Raw genomic sequence first — 27301 nt, 5'->3', positions numbered from 1 at the left:
ACTAAAGTACACACTTCCACACCCCAATGCCAGAAATTTTAATTCAATATGCCTGGAGAAAAGGATTGGGAATTTGCACAAAATCAACATATATCAGTTATATGTGACTAATAACAAAAAAAATCTGCACATGTCACTCAACCCAGTGCCAAACAGACAGAAAATGCTAAAATGACATCTATTGCATAGGACGCCAGAGCCTGTCTCCAACTGACAACTTGAAAGTGATCCCTCCTGGAGCTCGAAGAGAGCGGTTATTCAGGAAGTTACCAGCATCTTCAGGTTTATGCATCATACAGTGTGGCAGAGATGGGACTTGAGTTATGCTGGCCTCTCAGAATTTATCTGAAAAGCTAATGCTAGCAGCCAATTCAGGGACCTTCAGAGCTAAAGGATATAACCAAAGATAATAAATAGGTCTTCTCACTTTGTTTCAAAAAGTATTTTTATGTGGCTCATTCCACTGATTTCTATGGTGCACCCAGAGCACGTGTGGAGGTGATGTTGGTGGAACCTATCCACTTTTGTCCTCAGGGAGTCAGAAGATCTGAGTGAAATGGAAACTTAAGCATTGTTTTGGAAGTAGACTTCATGAAAAAGAGAGCAAATATTGCACAAATTGGTAAGAAAGAAGGAACCGTGAGAGTTTTTCTTAGTCCCTATCAGGGCCAAGCACATTCCAGTGGAAACCCACTTCAGTAACAATAGGCAAACTTGACTGAAAATATAAACGTGTGCTGTAAAAGCACTCTCCCAGGAGTGTAGCTAATGTATCAAGCAAAAGCAAGCTGTGGGCGTCAGTTCTGTTCATCACAAGCTTACATGGCAAGGAAAAGTAAAGGAGATGGCTGCATTATGTCAGTCCTCTAGGAACCAAATGCCAAGACACAGTAAGAAGTAGGAGTTGTGGTCAGAATCATGCCTGTGACAGGTAACAGGGAGTAGGAGCAGGGGGTAGAAAACGGTCTTAGACTGTGGGGCTTGGCTCACCGTGAAAGAGGGAAAGGTAAAAAGACCAAAAAAGTCAGCCAGCCTGACTGGGAGCTCCAGCACCAACTGCTCCGAGGCAACCCTGCCCTGGTGAAGAAAATGACGGACAGGTAGAGAGGCTCTGCTGGATGTGTGTATGCCCACCCCCACCCCACACTGCTCAAGGGCAGTGAAGGAGATCTCCGTTGGGTCCTGGACACTCCTCTATCAGTTTAATTTTTCCTGCTTTACATCACTATCCCTGTATTTCATTACCCACAAGTACCCAAACATATATGCTTAATATCTGTCTTAAAGATATACACAGTTCTTTCTTCTGATTAACTGGACATAAGCTTATTTCCATCACTCAATAACAGATCTTTGAGGCATTATTAACACAATTAAAATCTTTAATGTATATATTACCTGTTTCTTGAAATTGCTTCTGAACATTTGTCCTTTTTTCTGAAAAGATAAGCCTGGACACACATATGACTTCATGTTTTCAAATATGAGCTTACCTGTTTTTTGTCAAGTGATAATTTTGAAAGGTCTTCATGACTTCCCCAAATTCCAAATTTCTTTTCTTCATTTCTCTTTTAAAAATAGATAGTAAGATGAGTACAATTGCTAATTCTTCATTTAGAATTACAAAAACAATTTCATTCTTTATTCCATATCTTAAAAGCCATCTGGTCTGATTCTGTAGCAAGTTTCAAGAAGAGAAACATGTTCTTATTGGGTGCTTCCCATTGGTGAGAACAATGAATTCTCTCAGGTTGCTGTTCCATTAGAACTGTAAACTCCATTAATTAATGTAAGTAAAGGAGTATTAAGTAAAGGGAGAGACATTCCTGCCATCAACCCACTGAGTTCTAGAAGTTAGACATCCAGAAGAGTGCTATAGATGGCCTGTTTCTCCAAAATTTTACACAGTATAGTAATAACTACATTTAAAGCAGGTTTTGTAATTCTCAAGGTCCTGGGGCGCCCGGGTGGCTCAGTCGGTCAAGCGTCCTACTTCGGCTCAGGTCATGATCTCACAGCTCCTGAGTTCAAGCCCTGCATCAGGCTCTGTGCCGACAGCTCAGAGCCTGGAGCCTGCTTCAGATTCCGTGCCTCCCTCTCTCTCTGCCCAAACCCACTTGCATTCTGTCTCTGTCTCTCTCAAAAATAAACAAACATTAAAAAAATTATAATTCTCAAGGTCCTTTTACATACTCATTTCATCTTTATGATGTAGATATAATTTTTATTCCCATAGTACAGTTGAAGAAACTAAAGCTCGGGGAGTTTATTATTTATTTGAGAACCCCAAATGGTGAGTGGCAAGCAGAGCAGGGATTAGAATATTTCCTTTTCTCTCAGTGATAGAATCTTAGAATGGCTAGAAACTTTTACGATCATTTGGCTCAACTGCCCACTCACCGTTGGAATATCTTCTATAAATTCCTAATATTGGTCATTCAGCATTTATTGATTACATGCAATGATGGGGAACTTACTACTTTGCAAGACAGCCCACTCTGTTAGACAGATATTTTCTTTGATTTTTTTAATGTTTCCTTATTTTTGAGAGAGAGACAGAGCGTGAATAGGTGAGGGGCAGAGAGAGAGAGACACAGAATATGAAGCAGGCTCCAGGCTCCAAGCTGTCAGCACAGAGCCCAATGAGGGGCTCAAACTCACGAACCTCAAGATCATGATCTGAGCTGAAGTTGGACCCTCAGCCGACTGAGCCACCCAGGCGCCCCTGGACAGATGTTGTTGTGACAAGTTTGTTTTTAAATAGAACTACAGCTGAACTATTTGCAACTTTTGCCCATGGCATCTCTCCCTGTTTTTGAAGGGACAAAAAACAAGTATACCCCCTAGTCAAAACTGAGAGTTCTAAAGATATTCGCCTTGTTCCCCTTCAATCCTCCTTTTTTGGACGTAATCCCCAAGTCCTTCAACTCCCCATCATATGACGCCTTACATGCACCTGTTCCCATGCTGGCCCTTCTCCTCTGAATGCATCCATCTCTCATTGCTTCTCCTGGATGTGGTTCTGCACCAGCAGAGTTCCTGCACAGGGTAACTGCCCCTCCTCCATACACAGTGGCACACAACTTTCCACACTTCTGAATATACTGCTAACCCTCATCTAAACACTGCACCTCTTCTATGTTTCTTGAGATTGCTTCCTGCATAACTGTTTCCATTTAATACCCCTAGATCTTTCTTTCTTGAACTACTTAATGCCAAGCCTAGACTCACATATTACATGTGAGTAATTGATTTCTAAGTTTTCAGTGAAGAAGGTAGAGTCTGTCAAATTCCCCCAGGCTACTGATGCTTTACCAGGCTGTGTGAACTGAACATGAGGTGGGGCTTGTGGCCACAACAGCAAAAATGGGGCCAGAATAGCTCTCCTTTCAAGTACCCTCTACAGACAATGTAATACATTATTATAGTTACATTTCATGAATTTTTCCTGTATTCTTTTAAGTAGGAAATGTCCAAAGTGTTCCTCTCAAGTAGATACAAGCCAAAGGACTGTGCTCATTTGGCAATGATCGGACGTGTCATCATGGATCACTTCTTTTAAATGATCCTAGCATTTAAAAACATAATTTTAAATTATGAAGTCAAATTACCTTGTTCATCTCTGCATCCTCCTGGAAACCTTTTTTATGGGCCTGGAACATCTCAGAAATCCATTTTTTAAGCCTCAGTAAGAGATAAAACAGGGACTTTGGACTTGGCACCAGGTTGAAGGGAACAGGTAATGTTCTCCCCTCTTCAAAGTAGGAAAACCAAAGCTTGGCCCTTGCAAATTTCCACTCGACATCAGCATCGTCCTGTGCAAACACATACGTCAGTTCAGCAGAGAGATGTGAAAACTGAATTACTGCGATGTGACCCACAGTGTGTACCTAGGCAGGAGCAATGGTGCCTGCAAACACTCTCAGGCCCCAAACACCACTCCAAGATTTTTTTAATGTTAAGGTTCTACTCACACTCTCTCCAAAATCTGTCTGAAATTTTATCAGGCTTAGAGAACTACAGATCTCAGAATGTGCTTATGTTTATAAACACCCTGAAAAGTATACATGGATTTTTCTACATTCTGAAAAGAACACTATGAAAAATTATTCACTCTTTTGTTCGACACAAGATCATAAGTTTGATTACTTTGGGACACATTCCAAAATTTCTGGAATAAAAGTTTGTATTATCACTCCAGATTCGAGAAATGGTCACTTTCGAAAATCACTACAAAAAAGATTTGAACACTAGTGGTATTTGTAAGCAACGATTTTTAAAAATAAAATGTAAATTCAAGCTGATATGGTATTTCTAAGGTTTTTTTTTAAAAAACAATAATGAATCTGACATTTCTCCTCCTTATGACCTACTACCCACCACACACATTGATGTTGCATTTGGAACCAAAGAATTAAAATTTTCTAGATTACTGGACAAACAACTATATGAAACAGGCAAAGAACAAAAGGAAACATAGCCTATATTTTCACCACCAATGAGGAGTTGATGCCTGGCATAAGTTAAAAGATGTAGTCACAGACTATACACATGTACAGAAATCATACCTCAATTTCCTGGAATGAACTGTTGATCATTGCAATTAACATATTTAACAAAACAATGACCATTGTGACATTATAGACTCCATAAAGAACATAACCGATATTTTCAATGAATTTGTGATTATAGTTGATGACCACCGACTTCACTTCAGAAAGTCCAAATATAGCCCAGAACAGTGTCTTAAAACTCTCCTCAACTCTGGGGAAAAATAAAGAGAGAAAGGAAATAATACAGTGTATAAATGACAATAATACCATAAAAAAGTGAGTTGATTGTGTGTTTGCAAATTACTAAATATTCATGAGAAAATCCTTTACTTCTATGAACCTCGGTTTTCCTTTCTGTAAAATGAATACAATAGGTTTTATTTCCCAGAAGGTTGCAGGGCTGAAGTCATACTGTGCATATGAACCAGTCAGCTCAGTATCTGGCACATAATAGGCACTCAATAAATGTTATTAACATAACTTCATAACCACAGATACTAACATAAGTAATCCATGGCTTTGGTAATGGAGTGTTAAATGTATTACTTAATAAAAATAATACAATGTTAGAGTCTTATTAGGTTTCCTGCTCATCTATACTTCTACTCACATCCAATAACAGTGTGTGTCTTAAGGAAAATGTGACAATATAAACATAGACGCTGTAACCAAAATCACTGACAAGTCTTAGGTAGGAATTTCAATGCTTTACACATAATTACTGACCAATGTTAAGCCCAGCCTAACCCAGCTGGTTTCATTTCTCTGATAAACTGCACTTTATGAGAATAGGGCTAACAACAGGTTATGCTTCAGTTGATGCTTCATATTGGAACATGGACCACCTAATATCTGAGTAATCTATTCTAAGCATATTTTCTAAAAAACCACTGTGGCCGTGGTGAACCTCAGTCAAAACTGGGGTTGATAACCAGGATCTTCTCAATGAGAAGATCTGACAAAATGAATTAGGAAAGAAGCTGTTCTCCCTGTGCACCACCCCCCCAAGAGCCTCTAATGAGAAGGCTGTACGAGTAGGAACACACATTCTAGAGTCATGGACAAGAGGTTACATACAGCCTGGCTTGTCCATACACTAGCATCTCTGTGAAATTCAGCAAATTATTTAACTTTTCTGAGCTTTGTTTCTTCTTTTTGTGAAATAGAGATAATGAAATGTTGTGAGTGAGGTATTTTCCCAGAAGAACTGGCACTAAAATGTTAACTAGTATTGCTTAATGACAGGAAGGTGCCTATATTTTCAAGTTCTTCCAATTAATTTAAAAATCCTCTCATTGCTAAAGAGAAACTGGAGATGGAAGTCTTCACTGAAACATTGTCTATCCCATAGACACATATGAACACACGTAAGCTATCCTATAATTAATCTGCAGTCTCCATCATCAAAACATCCAAGATGACATACGTTGTGAAAGCTTCATTTTGTTTTGCACCAATGTAGTAGGAGTAGAGGTTGAACATTCCAATCATAAAGGCCACAAACACCATGATGAATATGACCATGAACTTGAAGATGTCCTTCACTGTTCTTCCAAGTGATATCTGCAGAGGTCCAAAGCTTTCATTGGCTGGTAAAATATAAGCTATTCTTGAGAAACTTAGAACTACAGCAATTGCATAAAGACCTTCAGATATAATTTGAGGATCAGAGGGGTCCCACTTTATCCTGGCTAGGAAAGAGAAAACACAAGAGTTATCATGAGTTTCTTTAAGTTGTTTACTCAGGCAACTTCTTTTCTGCCACTAAAGAAATATAATTACATTAGCCATCAAGTCTCTAAAGGAAATCTGTTATCTTACAGGGCTTCTATAAGGGTCAGGTATATGGGAGCTTCTGAATATACTGAGAAAATGAGCCCCCTGGTCTGCCGGCAATTTTCCATAAGCATACAGCAAAATGGTTAAGAGCTAAAACTAGGGACTCAGCATATGAAAAAATTCCAGTGTGTGTGTGTGTGTGTGTGTGTGCGTGCGCACGCGCGCGCACACGTGCACACACATCCCTACCAGAAGAACAGGTACAATTATTTAACTTTTCTTACTTTCATTTTTCCATCTTTAAAAATGAGACAATACCACTCCACCTTCTCTCATCTACTTGCAAATTCATTAAGTCAATGTATAGTCAGTGTTCAGGAAGTGCTTGGTGCTCCATAATTGGTAGCATTAATTATTTAATCTTAAACTTATAATTACACTATAACGCAATTTGGGGCTTGCAAAGTGCAGTTATTTCAACTAGAAGTCATTTTTATTGATCACTCAAATAAGTATTTTTACCATAAAAATGTAGTAATTATTCATTTTTAAAAATTTTCTGGCATTATTATATTAGTTCATCAATAGTTCACCCAATATTAGTTCATTGGGTTAGTTCACCCAATAGCTCACCCAATAGTTCATTGGGTTCATCAAAACCCAATTAAGAAACCATTATGAGGAAAAATGCAAAACAATGCGTAAGAAAGAGGAAAAACATGATTTGCTGATTTGTATTTGCTTATTTGTTGGGAAGTAAAATTAGTAAAGGATACAAGAAACTAATAAAAGCAGTTTCCTTTTTTATAGTAAGTTAGTACAATGTATGGATAGCTTTGACTTTTTAGAATTCTGTATATGAAAAAGTATTAAACGTTAAAGTAAATATTTTAAAAATAATAAAAAGATCTCTATGTGATCCAGCCAACAAACCCACGGAGATGTCAACTGAATGTTAACAGATTTCTTATCAGAGCCTTATAGTAAGTACCGACAAGGGGTCTATTCTCCACCCACTAGGTCTCTTCAAGGAAGGGTCTTCCCTCAGCAAACAAAGGCATCTCTTTCCTTGCCCTCCCCCACCCTGAGGTGGATCACCTCATCGGACTCCTATTTTGGGACAGCAGATAAGCGAGCGCAGTTGCTTCGGCTCCACCCTCCTCTGCTCCTCCGCTAAGGGACCTCACACCACCATTGGCTGCCATTCCTGCCTTGGGGGGGACTGCCCTACCCATGTTGTCCAGAGACCAAAGGATGCACCTGCCTGATTCTGGAGGGAAATTTCACTGAGCCCCTTGGCTAGGAGACCCAGGACTATGTCATCTGCCTGGAACTTGATTGGTATTAGAGGCCACGCTCCAGCCTCTATCGCTTTGTTTTGTTTCTCATCTGCCTGGCAGGTTCGAAGCCTGGCAGGGAAACTGTGGTGTCGTGTATCAGGAGCCATCCAGAGACACCAGCAGCTCCCTTGCTGTCACACAGTTTATGTGTTTTGAATGGAAATGGTACTCAAATGTGTACTGTTTTTACTAGACAAGAAGAACAAAAAATCTAAGACCTAAGACAGGCATTCCCAGTGGAGTTTGGTAGTTGTCAACTGATCGAGGAGAGAGAGCGGGAGGCATCCAGCCGGCAAGGAGATCAGGAAGGGAGAAGCCAAAAGCACACGTCTTCACACAGATGCTTCTGAAGATGCCAGTAATTCTGTGAGAACTGAGCAGGAGCCAAACTACTAGTCACTTCCTTTCATCAGAAAACTCTGCATATCTATTAACTTAAGTTGACTGTGCACTACAAACTCACCCAAATTGTAATACTTCACATTGTCTCCCAGTGTCACTTTGGTCAAGTCCTTCAAAGTATCATTTGCATCAATGATGTGTTGGGCTTTGGAAGCATGCCAAAATGCCATGAATCTCGCAATGAATGATGCAGCAAAGATCGCCAGCATACCAAAATCAAGCATATTCCACAACTCAAACAAGTATTCCTTGGGGCCTTCCGTCCAAATTTCTTTACATTCGGCCCATATCATGCCTGCATTGGAAAGGGGTTAAAATAGACCCAATTCAATTTCATTCCAGCCTTAGCTCTTCAACAGAACAAAGTAAGTTTGAAAGGTCTTGGCCTGACATTTGAAGCCCTTCAAAATCTGGCCTCTTCCCACCCGTCCAACCCTAAATGCCACGTCCCCACAAAAGCCACAGTCCAGCAGTATCAGTGCATCAGCTAAAAGCAGTCCGACAAGGTTCAAGCGTGTCCAAACAATCTCTGGTATCCACAGATCCTATACATAACAAGTGTATTTATGACATGTTCACGGCGGACTCTTCATAATAACCAAAACATCCAAACACAGCTGCTCACACAGGTAAAACCTAAGTGATCGTGGACCTCCACAGATGGAGTATTATGCAGCCATGTAATATATATTTTAATTACTATGGAGTAGTGGCCACAAGCACAGACCTCACAGACCTCCAACTACAGGAACTTACTTGGCTAAGGGCCTCAGCAACCGCATTCTGGAACCGTGGGCGCTTTTCCCCCAAGGCCATGCTTCCCAAAGGCTGCTTCCAGCTGGTGACTGAAGGTACCCCTTCTTGGGAGACCCTGGGCTTCTCTGATGCCTGACTTCGGCTCAAGTATTTCCTGCCAGCTTTGCTGACCTGTCCTCAGACTGAATAGACATCTGAGATGCTTGTATCAGACCTTCCCTCCTTGCCCTCTTACCTCAGGATCAGACTTGCCTCCCCCATCTGACAGCCCCTGAAACCTTCCTCACTCCCCTCCCCATTCCCTCTCAGTGAACGCCCTTTAGCAAAACTGTTGGCATTTAACCCTGTCTCTGCCTGTGCTTCTTGGACGGCCTAAGACATGCTGGAAAATGTTTATGGCATAAACATTTAAACATGCTAGGTAAAGGAGTAAAAAGTGTCATAGAGTCTACGACTTTATGTTTAAAACCAGCACCATATAGGACTGCACAGAGTCACAGGAGCATATTATTCATGGTCACCTCCTGCTGGTGGAGTAGTAAAGACACTACACTCTCACAAGAAGTCAGCATGCTGCTTAGGAGCACAGGTTTGGGATCGGAGTGCCATGGCTTGGGACCCCGTTCGTCCACTCATTGGCAGTGTGATCTCTGGCACATTATTTAAACTTTCTAAAGCTCGGTTTGTAAAATGGGGATGACAGTGGTTTGTATCTACCTCATAGGGTTAACACTTAAATAATGCGTGTAAAATGCACAGGGCATGTGGCACTTGGAAAAAATAACACCTAATATTTATTGAGCACTTACCATTTTAAATTTTCTACGACTGGCACATACTTTATCTTTTTTTAAAATTTTTTTTAAGGTTTATTTATTTTTGAGATAGAGGCAGACAGAGTGCGAGTGGGGGAGGGGCAGAGAGAGAGGGAGACACAGAATCCGAAGCAGGCTCCAGGCTCTGAGCTGTCGGCACAGAGCCCGACGCGGGGCTCGACCTCACGGACCGCGAGATCATGACCTGAGCCGAAGTTGGACGCTTAACTGCCTGAGCCACCCAGGCGCCCCTACTTTAGCTTAATTTAAAGGATGTTACTGTGTTAACAAGATGTTGCTTTACACCATTACCTTTAAGATATTCTTTCCAACATTGTACCTACTTCTAGAGCCATCTGCAGAAATATAACCCAAACTCCAATGATCGATCAAGCCTACCTCTATTAAGAAGTCTGTCATAGTCCCCCGGCTGAAACTCATCTCCTCCCCTCCCCAGCAAGCACCTGCCCCACATCCTTACGCTCGTCATGACCCTCTATCACAGAGCCCACACACAGCTTACTGTGGGCTTTTCTCAAAACGGGCATTCTGCGCACACAGAGGAAGACAACTTCATTACTTACTTGAGTGCTTCCAAGGTACGAGGGATCTAGGACTGGATTCACACCTATGCCAGTGGGTCAGGTTAAAACAAGAAATCCTTCCTATGTGCTGGTACACACCCCCCAGGCACACAGTGAGCAGGAGTGAGGGAAGCCTCCTCCAGCCTGTCCCTCTGCAGGCTGCAGGAATGTGGAGTGCCTGCAGCACAGGGGCCGAGGCACCTCTGAACGCCATCCAGCCTAGTTGTGTAGGGCCTTCCGTCCTGCTGGACTGCAGCTTTTGTGGGGACGTGGCATTTAGGGTTGGACGGGTGGGAAGGGGGCCGATTTTGAAGGGCCTCAAATGTCAGACCAAGACCTTTCAAACTTACTTTGTTCTGTTGAAGAGCTAAGGCTGGAAAGGAAGGCTCTCCCCCTCCTCTCCCACCTGCCCGCCACCTTTCCTCTCCAGACATAGAATTCTTGATGAAACCTCATCTTACCAAAGCTTAAAAAACAAAACACAGTGAATTAGTCTGCCTGAAGGAAGCTTCCGTCCTGTTCACTCCAAGGAGCCCTGGGGGCTGCCAGGCACAGCTGAGAACCCCCCAGCCTGGGCAGCTTCTCGGGGCAGGGGAGACTTCTACCTGGGTGTCAGCCGGAGACAGGTGGCCAGACTGCTGAAGGCTGCCCGTCCCACAACTGGGTTTTCGAAGAATCGCTTCAGTGTGCATCTGCCGCAACAGCAGAGAATGAGCAAACGCCCTCTGCCTCTAAACTTCTCGAAACAAAACAGAACCACCTGTGTGCTCATTCTGTCTATTCCCCAGGAAAGGCCGGTTTACCATGAAGCCTGAGCCCCGTTTCATCTTCTTTCTCTTCAGATGAGGCTCTCCAAATAAATAAGGGTCCTCTTACCCGCACCCTCCAGAGCAGTCTTTCCCAGTCTCCTCAAGAGCTGCTCCATGGCGGGGACACTCACTGCCGTGGCCGCTCTCCTGGACATGCTCCCGCGTGTGGCGCTCAGATGTGGTCTGGACACAGACGGCTCACACAGTGCCCCCCGGGATCTTTGCACATTGGCATCACCAAGCATGTCTCCCCCACTGTGTTCCTGCTGCACCCCCCTCTCAGGGGTGTCAGCTCGCCAGTCAGCCTCATCAAGCTCTCCTGCAGCTCAGTTCCATAATTCAGCATTCCAAGTTTGTCTCCAGTAAAAACTGGATAAATTTGCCTTCTGCGAACAACAGAAGGCCTCAAGCCCACTAGCTGACCCAAATAGGCCATTTCTTACTAATATTTCCAGAAGGCACAACAGCTTTCTTTCCAGAACAACTCCAAGAAGAAAACGATTACCCACGTCAGAAACCAACACACAAGTCTGACTAATGCTGTAATGCTGAAGCTGCCTGCTCTGGCTTTTCCTATAAACTGACCCTGTGAGCGAATCTGGGAATCTCAGGTAGAAAGGGTGCTGGGCCAGCAGTTCTAAGGAAAATGTATTCATAACATTAAAAGTTAACATAACATTCCTGGTTTAGATTTCTAAGTGAAAAGGGGAAAACTTCTAATGTTTATAATAAAATATTAGTATGAGGTGCATTATATTTGATAAAGGATAAAAATGAACATTCATTATATCTAATCCCCTTACACAAAATCGAATGTTTTCAAAGTTTCATCTTGAACTAGAATCTTATCTTGCTTGTTTTCAGTAGGAAATACCACTCCTATATAAAAGTAACAGACACTCTCAATGAAAAGTCTAATAACCATAACTACCTGAAATTTATTAAACATCTCCTACGTGCCAAGCACTGTGTTACATACTTTATACTCACACACACACAGACACTAGCACACAGGCGGTTAGTTTACTAAGATAAAGGCAATGTCCAAACGACTGTTCTTATTTTAAATCCAATGCTCTAAGTTGGAATGTAATTTATTTCTTGTAGTTCTGTGATATAAGGTAAATATCAGTTACATTGGAAAAGAAGTAGTGAGAAATCACACTCTTCTTCTTTATCCAAGGCTTATATCACCCTCGGTGATGTAATTCACACGGTAAGCCCTCATCCTATTTCTCCGGGGTGCTGTATTTTCTAGTACTTGGTGGGCATCTTCGCCTGAAAATCCCCAGGGCACTTCAAGGGCAGCTACAACCCAGACTTAGTCATCAGCTTCTCATTCTCCAGGCACCAATGGTGATCGTCCCTCCGTTCTCTCCCTCTCAGAGAAGTGCAGCACCGCCGAGTGGTCCGGGGTGGAGTCCACATCTCTCCCTCCATGGGCACAGTGCACCACCAGCTCCCCGAGGCCTGAGTCTCCACCCTCACCCTGCTCTCAGGGAGCCAGTGGTGGGCTCTCAGCCTCCATACTCACCGTCCTCTGGCTAAGATGTGACAGAGCCATCACCAATGCTGAAAGCCACCCTCAGCCATCTTGCCTCACTGTCTGCCATCACCCATGCCCTCAAAGGCACCTGCCTAACTCCTTACATTTCAAGGGTGCCTGGTGCACCCTAAGGCCCTAGCCTCACATGCAGTGTTTCCACACCTTGTAGCGTCCGTACTCCCCCAAAACCTTCTGCCCAGCTAACACTACCTCATCTCCAAAGTCTTAGATGGAAGGTACCATCCAGGGAGGCTGCCTCTGCCCTTTCCACAACCCACCCCGTTCTAGACTTAGATGTCCAGTCTGTGTACATTCACAGTACCCGAATTGTGCCTCAATTACAGTATTTGTCTCAGTGGTTTTCATTATTGATTTACTTATTGAGCTGACCCCCACACTTAACTCTCCTGGCTGCAAGGACTGGGTCACATTAAGCTCAGGATCCTCCTGACCTAACGAAGGCACCACTTGCCTATTTAATCTATTCATTCGTAAAATCCAATTGAAATACCTTTCTCGTTTGCATTATGTTTAAGGGCAAGCCATGTGTACAAGTGATTCTGATGACAAATAGTGTATTAGTTAAGACTGCTTTCCCTCTGCCTCACCTGTCATTGGGAGATCTAAAGGAAATTACTCAATCCTCACCTGAACACTGTAAATAGATGCTGGTATCATGTTACAGATTACAAAACCAAGGTGCAGGGAGAGTGTGTGAGCTCAGGCATGTGAAGGGCTTTGAACAGTTCTTGGTACATAATAAAGTTCAATACATGTGAATGACTATTAGCTTTGGTTCCCATTACATCTCAACATAAAATCATGCAGTCGTTGTGACATCTCAAGTCCTAGCTCTCCCAAAACATGAATGGGAGTACTTAGTCCCTGGCAGGATTCAATTAATACTATCTTATTGTTTCCTCCTGGGTTTTTCTTGGAAACTTAAAAAGCACATGGCATGTGACAAAGCTGTGCCCCAATAATGAACCCGAGATAACTGTGTTTTAAAAACAGAAAATGATGCACTGTATCGTGCGGAATGTACTTGCCTAGCTGATGTGTGAAGGAATCAGTGTCATTCAAAGTGCTAAGCTGTGAAAAAAAAAAAAAAGAACAAAACAAAGATGACACAGTATCGGTCTTTACCTATTACCCAGGATATAATGAGCATCTCCATCCATGAGAAGCAGGACGTTTTCATCCTGAACAGCTGTTTTGCATTATCTGTGCTGGTTTCATTGGGAAGGAGTTTGGTGCCTTCAAATCTGTCAGCAGCATTCATCACCAGCAGCCCCAGAAAAATGGTGAAGGAAGCAGCGTGTGCCACAAACTTCATGAACGGTCCGCGCATAATCTTCCCCATCTGCCACAGTGCACAGCAAAAGAAAATCTTAACTTTGTTTTGTACACTGTGCAAAACACACACACGTGTGCACAAGAATAAATGTCTGGATACTGCAATATTCTCCTAAGAAGGTTACGTATATTTATATAATTGATGAAAGAACAGCAACTCTTTATGCTGTGCTAAAATTCTGGTCACATCCGTCATCCATATATGCTGCTATTCTGGATTTATGTTTAAATAAATTAACTTTTGTGTTAAATGATACTTAAGTTCTAAAAATATTATATAACTCTGACAAATAGTATTTTACAACAAAAGGCAGGGCATGGTATCATCATCATTCATAAAAAGCAAACTACTCGGGGCGCCTGGGTGGCTCAGTTGGTTAGACATCCGACTTCAGCTCAGGTCATGATCCCTCAGTTCATGGGTTCAAGGCCCGCGTCGGGCTCTGTGCTGACAGCTCGAAGCCTGGGGCCTGCTTGCGATTCTGTGTCTCCCTCTTTCTCTGCCCCTCCCCTGCTCATGCTCTGTCTCTCTCACTCTCAAAAATAAACAAACATCAAAAAAATTTTTTTTAAGCCAACTACCTTACTAGGTACAAAGTGCTGAGGAGGCAGCAGTGAAACTACTGAACTGAATCTACTTTGCCTGGACCTTGGTCGACGTTGGCCTTGCTTGCTGCCCTTGTGTGTTTCACGGACACGCAAGCAATGCCGGTGTTGTGTGTGAACAATTCCAAGGAGAGAAATCCCCACTGAGGACAGGGCAGCAGGGCAGTTCCCATTATACATTCGGAACAATACCCTGGAAAGACACTGGATTGAAAATCCAAAATTTTCACGTCAGGTTCCAGTTTCATTCCCTCATTAGCTGAGTGGCAATGAGTAAATTTCCTAAACTATGTAAAAATCAGACTCTCTGTGTGAACTATGGAGGCAGTGAAAGCTCTTGTGCTTCTACAGGCCCAGATTAGTTTCCATCTGAGACGCACAAATCCCCTCGCTACAGCAGAAGGATGCTTCGCGTCCGAGATGTGTCTCAGGGGCTCTGCGCACCCCCTAAGATGGTAACCGCCACCCAGGAGGTATGGACAGGACTCTTCCTTAGGAGAGGGTTCATAACTTCCAACAGCCTTTCAAGCGAACCTATTATTCCAGAAAAAAATGTGTAAATTGATAAACACACCACCAGCACTTAGCCAGCACTTGTTTGTGCCAAGTACTGTTTTCAGGGCTTTACTCTGTGAACTCATGTCACCATGACAATGGTTCTAAGGGCAGGTGCCCCTAAAATGCCACTGTTGTTGATGAAGAGGCTGACAAAGGTCCAGACACTGGCCTAAAAGTCACACAGCTCATACGTGGTGGAGCTGGAGCCTGAGAGCAGTTCTTGTTTCTGAGTTAATGCCTCTATATGGTTTACAAAACAATTTCATATTTTTTCATTGAGGTACATAAGTATGTCAGTTCTTCTAGAAAAAAAGAAGCTCCTTCTAATATTGAAAAAAGGTAAATAGTACAATGGAAGGAATATAATCAATGTTCTCTGTTCCTACAGACTTTACTTGTTTATGTGGTTTTCAAAACCATAAAAGTTAAAGCTGAAATAAATCACACAGTTTAGTCCCTTCTCTCTTGGTATTTAGGATCTTATGTCAGAATATCAGAATGCATGTGCACACAAGTATTTATCTCACTGTATCTAGATCGAGCTAGCTAGCTAGCTAGCTTGAAGCCAATGGATCCAGAGAATTAGCTATATTTAGATATACTGCGGAGCCAATCCAAAGTTACTTTGTAAAACTCTGCTGTAATAATGTCTAAAAATCCTACTTTCATAAGAAAACTCATTAGATTGAATCAAACAGTGTGTTTTTTTAAGATCCTGTTTAAGTAGAACTCTCAAATAATTGAGTAAGTGTAAAGCAAACACAAATGGGTGACACAGTAGGTTTGATTTTGTTTTGCCCACTGTCCTTAACTATGTTTCCGTACAAATATGAACTGTTACAGAGGTTGGGGATAAAAATGGAGTTGAGAATAAGCAGGTTGGATCACTCTGGGACATGAGGTGAACTGTCCTGGACAGTGTCCTGTCCCTCAGGGCAGAGTGTGCGATTCCCCACTTCCACTGGGGTGTGGCCCTTGTGTAATATTGGCTCCTTCTTGATTTTATTCAGAAGGGGGAGAAGAGACTCAAGCCAGGCATTTTTGCTGTTATGAAACATGCTGGTTTAAAGGGGGAAAAAGCAAACAAACAACAAGCAAACAAAAAGTTCATTGGCAGGAAACTAAAATGGTGTGTTCAGACATTTATCATACCCTCTATTTCTTATTACAAATCATTTAGAGTTTTGTTTCTCTTTTAACTAAGGGAGATTTTTGGCACCATTCAGTGGACTTTAAGAATTGAAGTGAGTTGTCCATTTTAGTAAAATTTGTCATTTATACATTGTGGGATGTAAACAAATTTCTAATAAGGTTAAAGAAGGGCACTAATCAATTGAATAAGGTGCATAATTAATGCACCTGACAAATTTTCGAGGTTATGCACTGAAAGAAATACTTGGCTTTAAATATTACATATTATACTTTTTTCAAGTATTTTTAATGACTAAATACCTAACTCCAAAAACCGATAGAAACAGAAAAGTTTGAAGATAGCTTAAGCTAAAATGGTTTGAAATCACAGCATGACCTATTTTTATTTTATTATTTTTTTAATGTTTACTTATTTTTGAGAGAGAGAGAGTGAGGGAGGGAGGGGCAGAGAGAGAAGGAGACACCGAATCCAAAGCAAGCTGGAGACTCTGAGCTGTCAGTCCCCTGACGCAGGGCTTGAACTCATGGACCATGAGCTCACGACCTGAGACAAAGTCGGATGCTTAACTGACTGAGCCATCCAGGCACCCCTGACCTATTTTTATTGTAATGATCATAAAACATATTTGGGTTATGGTGTTAAAAGAAAATAAGTGAAGAAAAGAAAGTTTCTGAAAGAAGAAAGCAGACTTGAGGAAAGAAAACCCAAATTTAAACAGGAACAGACTCTGTTAAGGTGCACAGGCTTGCAATTAGATGCCTTAATTTTCATGGATGTATTGGAAATTTTTTAGTATTTAAAATGATATTTTAAATAAAAGCATTAATTTTGAGCAATCTTCCCCCATAACCTGTGAATAATGTTTATGTTCACTGCTAAGGGAAAATTTGTCAAAATCGATTATATCATAATGCTTCAAAGGCTAAATAACAGGCAGTAAAATAGATTTTAGATATTAAAATAAAATACCTTAACAGTGTCCTTATAATTTAATTATTTGCCTCAAGGTTCCTACACAAGGATGAAAAACAGATGCCAAGAAAGAAACATGACCAGGGAAGAAGAAAATAGTAAAGGAAATCAGGTTAATTGGGATTCAGTCAAAATCTAAGAAATTCTACAGACTGCCCCAAATAGTCTCCTGTCAGAACAGCAAGCATTCTGGAAGGCATCATGCTTCAGAACTCACTGGATATGGAGAAGGACAAATACTCAGTTTAGGAAGATATTGTAATTTTACTGAGCACAGGGTAATCAGTGAACAAGGATAATTCAAAACATCCCCACCCCCACATACTTCATTCAGCTCACATCTCTGAAGACTCAGGAAATGTACGTTAAAGAGAGAAGAGACAGTAAATGCATAGATGGAGCCCATGTGCCCATAAGGATGGGTCAGAATTTTTGTTTCAAAGTGAAATCTGTCATTTCTGTGAAAAGGGAACAAAAAGAAAACTGTACCTTTCTAGAAGAAAATCTATGCTGCAAATTTCTAATTCTAGTAAATCTCACTATTTTCATCATTTATGTTTTACTTATAAAAGCTCAGTTTTGGGGCCTTATCTTTTTAAAGGAAAAACAACGTATAATGATAGCTTTTACCCTCAGGAGAAAACGCCCAGTTTCCAGCGGGTTTCTATCATCGCCACCACAAAGAATAATGTTGTTCCCTCTCCGTAGAAAGTCTTGCACCTATAAACCATTTAGGAAGGTCCTAAGCTAAAGCATCAAGTATGTGACTATGTAATAAGAAGACAGTATGTTGGTAATGGGGATACATGTGTTTGCATCCATGTGTTACAAAGTTTGAAAATGAGTCAGGCCCACATTAAGAACAGCAGATATTGAACTGGCATTTTCACAGAGCACACGGATGGTCCAGCTGACATTTCAGCCACATAGCTTTAGAATTATTTCAGTCTGACTTTCAGATTTGAAACTTAAACGTTACAGAAATGTGGTTTCAAAAACATGGAAGAATAAGATTTTTGGCAATGCAATTCTGTGCCTGTTAACAGAATGATAAGTCCACATGTTTCACACTTGTTCCATCACACTAAAGAAAGGCTGGATCCATCTGAACATATTTTCACCAAAGTCTGGGCACATGGATTTTGCTGATAGGCTATCTTTGCTGTCCAGTTACGGATGACTCCATCCCTAAAGTAAATATTCTTGACTGAACCAAGCATCACATTAGTATTTACACGATTATTCTTTCTTTAGATTAAGATTTATCTGGTAATATGAGCTAAATAAATACAAAAAAAAAATAACTTTAATCTCAAACTTTGTCAAAGGAGGAATAAAAGACAAAAAATGTTTATCTTTTAGGATTATATTTGAAATATGTGCTCAATGCATACTATAACCTCAAAACATATATGAATTAGACATGCCTACAGAGAGGATGGAAACATAGTAACTAGGTTTTCTTTCTCAGTTTAACAGTGGTGCTATTACAGGTTAATTTTCTACCCACTTTTCCCCTTATTTCCTATAGCAAATAGATGTCATTTTTGTAATATTAAAATCAATAATATTATTTAAACCCAACTCTGACATCTATGAAATTTTCATTTGGAAAACAGAATTTTCCTTGCTTAACTGGCTCTGATATATACAGCTTGACCTACTTGTAGGTGACGATAAGGTCCAGGCTTCACAGACATACCTTGCTGCATGGAGCAAACCAGTAAATGAGAGCCAGGAAGGGCAATCCGACAGCAACCGCCAGGACCACGAGAAACTTAACCGCCATGGTCTGCTGCCGCAGACCGGAGAGGTTCTCATACCATATGGACAGAAGCTGCTGTTGACAGTTTGGATGAGCTACAAACTAGCAGGGAAGTGACAAAACATTTAATAGCTTGATTAAAGAAAAGTTCACCAACTCTTGGATTCTAAATATTTTGTTCTGTGGTTTCCCATGAAAACTACTGTTAGAAATAAAGAGTAAACATAGAACATCTAGCTGACAAGCATCAAGCAAGGCGGCAGGAGGTTCTAACATGTATTATATAAATTCGAAGATTCCAACTTATCAAATTTTTCCTTTATAACTAACGGGATTTCCTTGAAAGTATAGAAAAAATTCTGAAATTTAATATTATAAAAAGATTCGTAAATGCTTCACATAAGGACTTTTACATTTATATGTTATTTTCCATCTAGAAACAGTGATGTAAAGATCCTACTGGCCCAGGGGTGCCTGGGTGGCTCAACTGGTTAAGCATCAGACTCTTGATCTCGACTCAGATCATGATCCCAGAGTTGTGGGATCAAGCCCTGCATTCCTGCACTGGGCTCTGTGCTGAGCATGGAGCCTGCTTGGGATTCTCTCTTCCTCCCGCTGCCCCTCTCCTGCTGCTCTCTCTAAGAAGAAAGAAGGAAGGAAGGAAGGAAGGAAGGAAGGAAGGAAGGAAGGAAGGAAGGAAGGAAGGAAGGAAGAAAGGAAGGAAGGAGAAAGAAAGAAAGAAAAAAAGAAAGAAAGAAAGAAAGAGAAAGAAAGAAAGAAAGAGCAAGAGAGAGAAAGAAAGAAAGAAAGAAAGAAAGAAAGAAAGAAAGAAAGAAAGAAGGAAAGAGAGAAAGAGAGAGAAAGAAAGAGAAATCCTACAGGCCCAGATGTTTAAATACTTTCTTAAAACAGCATGCCATCTGTTCTGCACTGACCTACAATGCTAAACTTATTAACTCCCATTTGTATATGGGTCTGTTTCTGGACTGCCTATTCTATTCACTGATGTATTTTTATTTCTGTGCCATAAATTCTTTCAATTAACAAAACTTTATAATTACATTTTACTTGTTATTTTTCAGAATTTTTAAATTCTCACATATTTATTTTCTACAAAGAATATATGGCAGGGGGCAACATTATTTAATCTACAAAAAGCAACAATGCAAAATAAAAATTGATAAAAAATGTTGAAAGGTTAAAAGAACTACAAATGCTTAAGGATGGCTCATCTCGAAGATCATTAAAACAAGAAACAATGTTTATCTTCTCAGAGTTGCAAGATTTAATAACACCTATTGTGAGTAGAAAAAATAAGCCCTCTCATACACCTCTGGCATGTATGTAAACTGGTGCACTGTTTTTAAAGAAAACTTAGCAAATGTTTTAAATTAACAAAAACCTGAAAAAAGTAATAAACACCCTTAAATAGTAAGCTGATTAAATGAAATAGTGATATAACAACACAGCCTTTGAAAAGATGAGATGGATGTTTATTTACTGAAATGTGAAGATGTACAAGATATGAATTTGTGGAGAGTAATATAATGGAGAGAAACTACTCTCCATTAAGAATTGAGAAGACAGGGGTGCCTGGGTGACTCAGTAGGTTGAACATCAGACTCGTGGTTTCGGCTCAGGTCATGATCTCATGGTTTGTGAGTGTGAGCCCCCGCTTCAGGCTCCATGCTGATAGCAAGGAGCCTGCTTGAGATTCATTCTCTCTCTCTCTCCCTTTCTCTCTCTCTCCCTCTCTCTCTCTCTCTCTCTCTCTCTCTCTCCTTCTCCTCTTCTCTCTCAGCTCCTCTCTCTCTCTTTCTCTGGAAATCAATAAATAAACATTAAGAAAAAATAATTGGGAGGATCAAGGGAGCCTGGCTGGCTTAGTCAGTGGAACATGCAACTCTTAATTTTGGTGTTGTGAGTTCAAGCCCCACGGTGGGTATAGAGAGGTTGCCTAAAAGTAAAATCTTAAAAAAAAAATTGGGAAGATAGAAAGGGGGCGTATCTATACTGTTTTATCCTTAAAAAGTATAGTTTTAAAGATACGTAACCTAAGAAAGCAATCAAGAATGGGAAGTGCTGCATGAAGACAGAGACTGAAAATGCCCCACAGATACACAAGGTGCAGGAGGAGATTCAAATGTTCTAAAGCAGGAACTGAGGGCACTGGTCCTGGATCGGAACACAACAGATGGGACCTGGAACGGAGTCTCAAACACTGATGTTCCTCTCACATGACCAACGCCTTACCATCTGGACACACGAAGTCATTTCTATACCATTAGTTAAGTAAAGGAGAGTGGCTGGCAATCAGGGCATAAACACGTCCAGATGTCACAGACTTGTGTGGAGTGTAGGTTACATGACTCACAGCTAAGCACGTATGATTAGAGAAACTGCCTCATGCAACTAACTGTTGGTTAGAAAAACCCAGCTCGAGCTGATTATGCCAACTCTTCAGCCTTATACAGCAGCAGTAATAACGGAAATGATGTAAATGGGGCTTCAGGTCTGGCCTTACTTTTTTTACTTCATATTTAATGGCAAGTTTCAAGCGGCTGAGATTTGGACGGCTGTGATCTCCCCCACCATGATACACTTCGATGTCCCCGTTCAGAATGGCCTCCACTTCTTCGGTATTTCTGCACAGATCAAGGAGTCCGACAACAAAATCCTTGCACTGCATTGACAGTTTTTTGTAGTCATTCTGGGAAAGACAAAGCAAAACAAAAAACAATAATGGAGAAGTAGCACATTTACTAGGTGACGCAGTGGAATTTATCAGTCACTTGACAGTTGGGAGAGGAAACAAACAGAAAAATTCTATCTTTGGGTTGACTGTTCTTTTAATGTGCTTTAACTGCTGTTCTACTGAGTGATTTCTGAAGTATCTTAGCACCATAAAGATGTTCTTCATATCCAAAGAAAGGAAATTTATCTAAAACGTAAGCAAAGCTATTGAATAGTGTACTGTGCCCAAGTCACCTATAGGATCAGGAGAATATGAAGTAAGCAACTTTCCCCACAGCAGGATCCTACCACTTTGCGTACATCATGTCTCATGTTCATGACTTCACCAGCAAGCACATCATGTACATTTGGCAGATCTTTGTAAGATCTTGTAAACTGTTGGTAAACTTGAGAAACACAGGACATGTGGAGAGATTCCAGAGAAAAGCAAACATATGTCATTTATCTATGTAATAAATTGTATTGAGAAACTTAGCGTACCAAAATCAGGGTCCAAGACAAGATCTAATATAAAGTCTGAAAACCAGGATTCTTCTTTGGAGAAAAGAAACCTTAATGCAAATGCTTCTGTTGTGATTTGTTGATGATGACCTAATATTACGATGGGAAGACTTAGGAAGTATAGATTATATTCAAACATAAAAAATTCACATCTTGAAAAGATGCCCTACATCACTGATGACCAGAAAAATGCAAATCAAAACCATAATGAGATACCACCTTACATCTGTCCGAGTGGCTAAAATCAAAAAGCCATGTGTTGCCAAAGATGTGGAATAAGAAGAAGCCCCCATGCACTGTTAGCAGGAATATAAATGGTACAGATGTGGTGGAAAGCAGTATGGAGGCTCCTTAAAAAATTAAAAATAGAAATACCATAGGATCCAGTAATTTTAACACTGGATATTTACCCAAAGAATATGAAAACACTAATTCTAAAAGATACACGGACCCTGATGTTTGTTGCAGCATTATTTACAACGGCCAAGAAATGGAAGCAGTCTAAGTGCCCATTGATAGATGAATGGGTAAAGAAGATGTGGTGTGTATGCTATGGAATATCACTCAGCCATAAAGAAGAACGAGAACTTGCCATTTGTGACAACATTATGGTATTATGCTAAGTGAAATAAGTCAAATAGTGAAAGACAAAGGCCATAGGATTTCACTTACATGTGGGCTCAAAACAGACAAACAAAGCAGGAACAGACCCACAAAAAGACTGGTGGATGCCAGAGAGGAGAGGCATGTGGGGGATGGACAGAATGGGTGGAGGGGAGTGGGAGATAAAGAATTCTAGTTATGAAATGAGTAAGTCAAGGGGATAAAAGGCATACAGTCAGAAACACAATCAGTGATACTGGAATAGTGCTGTTAGGGGACAGATGGTGGCTATATACACTTGTGGTGAGCACAGCATGATGTGCAGACATGTTGAATCACCATGTTGTGCACCTGAAGCTGATGTGACACTATGTGTCAACTATATGTCAATTAAAAACACAACTCTGTCTAATGTATATACACCAGGTATTAACATCTTCATGCAGGTCTTTCTAATACTTCCTCCCCCTTTTTTCTCTTACATTGAAATAAGGCCATTTATAGGTCAATGTTAATCAAGAAAACCTATCAGCTTGAGTTTGTTGCATGGCAAATGGATTATATTACCTAATTTAACCTTTAGGTCATCTTGCTCAGTTTGGTTAAATAATGTGTCCAAGATCATGTAGCCACTAAGTGTCAAAATCAAACATTAAATACAGCTGTTAGGCCCCAAACCCTCTGCCTTTAAGGACTATGCCACTTTGTCCCTTCTTTGTAGAAAGCTTTTCTATTTTGAAAAGTGGGAAGAAGTAGGAAGCACGTAGGGCAAACACTATTCCCATTTTCCACATCAAAAAACTAAGGCTCCCTGAGGTCACATAGCCTCAGTGGCAGAGTTTACTCTTAGAGTTATAGCTTTGCTAGTTATTTCCGCCATCCTGAAGCTGCTGGTGTGTTTAGAATGAAAATGTCCCTTGGGAGAATCAGGAGAGGAAGATGGTGCAGTTCGAGCAGCTCTGGATGTTAGGCAATAAGGAGGTATTTTAGGGAAGCCTATATGGGTGTGGGTGCAGCACCTACCTGGGCTCCTCTCTGTAAATCCTGCCAAGTGACCTATTACAATTCAGTGGCTTCTAAACAGGCTATGCCTTCCTAACTGCGGGTCCAAACAGACTCCATGAAGGCAAACTGATGAAACAAATCCTGCCTAACGGAGACTGGCTCATGCTCCTTCTAAACAGGTATCTAGTCAGATAGTACAAGGAAGTCACAAGGAAACAGCTTTATCCTTTTCATGAAACAGTCAGTTAGGGTCACAGGGACAAATGTTAAGGTGTGCAAGTACATATGTTCCCCATGTCCACTGTCTATAGAGTGGTTAGGGGCTTGGGTTTTTCCACTCAAATACACCTGTAATCAAATCGCAGATCCTTCAGTTTTTAGCCATGTGATCTTAGATAAATTAAAATCATTCCATGAGGTAGGCGCTATTATTATTCCCATGTTACAAATGAGAAAACTGAGTGTTAGTTAGATTAAATAAGTGTTAAAGAAACTACACGTGCAGGGGCACCTGGGTGGCTCAGCTGGTTGAGTATCTTGGTTTCGGTTCAGGTCACGATGCCAGGCTGGTGAGATTGAGCCCCGCATCAGGCTCTGCGCTGATAGCTGCAGAGCCTGCTTGGGATTCTGTCTCTCCCTTTCTCTCTGTCCCTCCTCTGCTCATGCTTGCTCTCTCTCAAAATAAATAGGTAAACATTAAAAAAAATAGCTTTAAGAAAAAAGATTGTCTCTCTCCCTCTCTTTCTGCCCCTCTCTGCCTCAAAAGAGAAAGAAAGAAAGAAAGAAAGAAGAAAGAAAAGGAAAGAAAAGAAAAGAAAAAAGAAAAAAAAAGAAACCACACATGCAAAGTACTTTGCATGGTGCTGAGCATCTGGCAAGCATTCCATAAAACACATTTATTTTATTCTATATCATCAAAGGCAAGATCTGAAAACAGGCTGTTTCTTGACATTTGTAAGTATCCTTGCAGCTAAAGGCAAAAGTTATCTTGCTCTGAAACGTCTTTTCCCTCTTTCTCAGCCTCCTCAAATCCTATGCATTCTGCCCATACGCAGCTGAAATGCCATGTACCTGTACCTTCCCTGAAAACTAATCTGAACCAAATGTTGCTTCCTCTGGATTCCACAGCACATCACTTACAGTCCATCTAGTGACTTCACTTCTCCCTCTATTGTATATATTTACGTGTGCATGTGTCTCTCAAGTCACCGTGACTTCCACCAGCTTATTCATCTTTCTGGCCTCAACAGCACTTCTCGCCATGCTGTGAACACAGACACAGTTCCAGAGGAAACAGAACCTGGCTGTAGGGTACAGCACGCCTGGACACTGGTCCCAACTCTGCCAATCACCAGTTGTTGGTCTTGGGCTTTAAGTGACCTTTCTGTGCCTCCATGTCTTCATCTGCAAAGCAAGTAAGGTTCTCAAGGTTGTGATAAGAATTAGACATAAATGTAAAGTCTATAGAACGTGTCTAAATGGTGGTGACCACAAGTGTTACGACATATCATTGTAACAAAGAGCTTGTTGAAAAAAAAATACAAAATTACCTCCTGTCCGCAGTAGCTAGCACAATCCTCAGCACCTATGGAAGCTTATTAATACACCTTGACTGATGAGTGAAGAGTGCAGTCCTTAACGTTACAGACCTACCTTGAACTCCTTCTCAATGTTGGCCAGCACGGCCAGCTCATTGCTGAGTTCTAAAGCTGTCATGACTGGGTCTTCACTAGACAGTGACAGGTAAGCTGGACTTGCCAGGCCCTTGTAGGCATTAATCCTAGATCTGGAGTGACTAAAGGAGTCATGCTTCTGTTTCTGGCTGCACTCACTGCACTTGCAGAAATAGTCATGAGGCCGTTCAATCCGAGCACCCTTCCGCAAGAGGGTATGCACGATTTCATATTCCTGGCAGTGGGCGGCCAGAATGATTGGAGTCACATCATGAGAGAACCGTGTTCCATCTTCATCATAGGCATAAAAATCATCTTGCTGCAGTTCCGACTGGCTGGGGCTGGTTGCTAACCTCTTGCCTTCAGCAAAAGCTGGATGACTGAGAATAGCTTCCACAATCCGAACATAACCTTTACTAATAGCTAGAAGCAAAGCATCCCCAACACGAGAGAGGTTTTCTTTCTTGAGAAGAAGTTCTGTAATTTCCAGATGCTCGTTGGCCACGGCCAACTGCAGGGCATTCTGGCCCATGTAATCCACACAGTTAACATTGAGGGACAGACATTCTTCTAACATCTTCCTCACCACTGGGATGTTGCCATATTCAGCAGCATCTAAAAAACGTTCCTCCTCAATAGATAAGCTTGTTGAGCGATCGTTAAACATGTAAGCTGGTCCTCGGTTGGCTAACCTTCTCCCCTTCTCACGGAGAATCGTCTGCCGCCGGTGGGCCAGTCTGTTGTCGGTGTCCTGGCTATAAGGAAATAGAAAGATTGGGAACAAATCATATTAAGAGCATTTTAGTGAGCCAAATGACTTGCCATTCAACTAATGCAACCCTCAAGTATATGAGATGTTGTCTCATCATCTCTAGACCAACTATAATAGAAATGAGAATGCATTTATTTGTTAATGGATTCCAAGAACTTCTTTAAGAAAGCCAAGCACTTTGCAGATTTTAATGTTTCCATTTGGAGTGGAGACTCTGGCAATTCCTATAATCTCTCTGTGCCATTGAAATAAGGATTAATGTGAGTGTTTCAATCACAGATAGTATAAGAAAGACCCACAATCAGTCACCAATATTATATACAGTGTGAAAATATTAAAAAATAGACAAAATAGTAAATCCATTTAACACATACTTACTGGTTCCCTCCTATGCTAGGGCCAGGCACTGTATAAGGCCCAGGAAAATCAATGGTGACAAAAGTAGAAACTTTTCTGCCCTTATAAATCTTATACTCTACTGGGAGAAACTGGGAACTAGAACATTGCCTTGTTATCAGTTGTTTGTCATGATAAACCTATAGCAGGGTTATGTAGCATAGCTTCCAGGAGAAAGTTAAAGGCTAAAAATGGAAGGATGAGTACAAGTCAAGTGAGGGTATGCTTTAGGAGGGTGGGACAGAGGTTGGGTACAGGTAGAGCGCTTTCTCCAATGGAAGGGTCAACCAGACACTATAGCACAGGTTTCATTAATAGGAACAGTTAAGACTTGGACTCTGCTAGGTGTTCTAAAAATCACTGGAAATGAGAACATTATGAGTAAGGCACAGGTGGGAAGGAACACTTCTGTGATGGAGATGGGTCAAAGAGATGGCCAGCCTTTAGTGCAGGCCTTCAGTCTGTGATAGGAGACAGTGATCCCTTCTCTAGTCAAATGCTACAATGGACATTTTCTTCCTTATTGATTTATAACTGTATGTCTTAAAGTTTACAGCTCAATCCTTATCACTGTCACTAGCCACAGACTCAAAGGTACAATTC

At 41.1% G+C, this 27301-nt stretch overlaps 1 protein-coding gene across 5 annotated transcripts in view; it reads right to left on the bottom strand.

The window, feature by feature from the left end:
- TRPC6 (transient receptor potential cation channel subfamily C member 6) overlaps positions 1–27301 on the bottom strand; it is a 131290-nt gene that overhangs the window by 15627 nt on the left and 88362 nt on the right. For 4 of the 5 annotated variants that reach the window (XM_027051937.2, XM_053204215.1, XM_053204217.1 and 1 more), the window contains 9 exons: positions 25511–26285; positions 21519–21704; positions 18932–19096; positions 13731–13947; positions 8136–8369; positions 5980–6244; positions 4569–4764; positions 3612–3815; positions 1494–1568 (listed from right to left, as the gene is read on the bottom strand). In XM_027051937.2, the coding sequence (XP_026907738.2) occupies positions 1494–1568; positions 3612–3815; positions 4569–4764; positions 5980–6244; positions 8136–8369; positions 13731–13947; positions 18932–19096; positions 21519–21704; positions 25511–26285 (2317 nt within the window). The remainder of the gene's footprint in view (positions 1–1493; positions 1569–3611; positions 3816–4568; positions 4765–5979; positions 6245–8135; positions 8370–13730; positions 13948–18931; positions 19097–21518; positions 21705–25510; positions 26286–27301) is intronic. The other variant, XM_027051939.2, reaches the window with a different exon arrangement.

The sequence above is a fragment of the Acinonyx jubatus genome, chromosome D1, assembly GCF_027475565.1.
Source record: "Acinonyx jubatus isolate Ajub_Pintada_27869175 chromosome D1, VMU_Ajub_asm_v1.0, whole genome shotgun sequence".
NCBI lineage: Eukaryota > Metazoa > Chordata > Mammalia > Carnivora > Felidae > Acinonyx > Acinonyx jubatus.
This window is presented reverse-complemented; position numbering and strand designations above follow the sequence as displayed.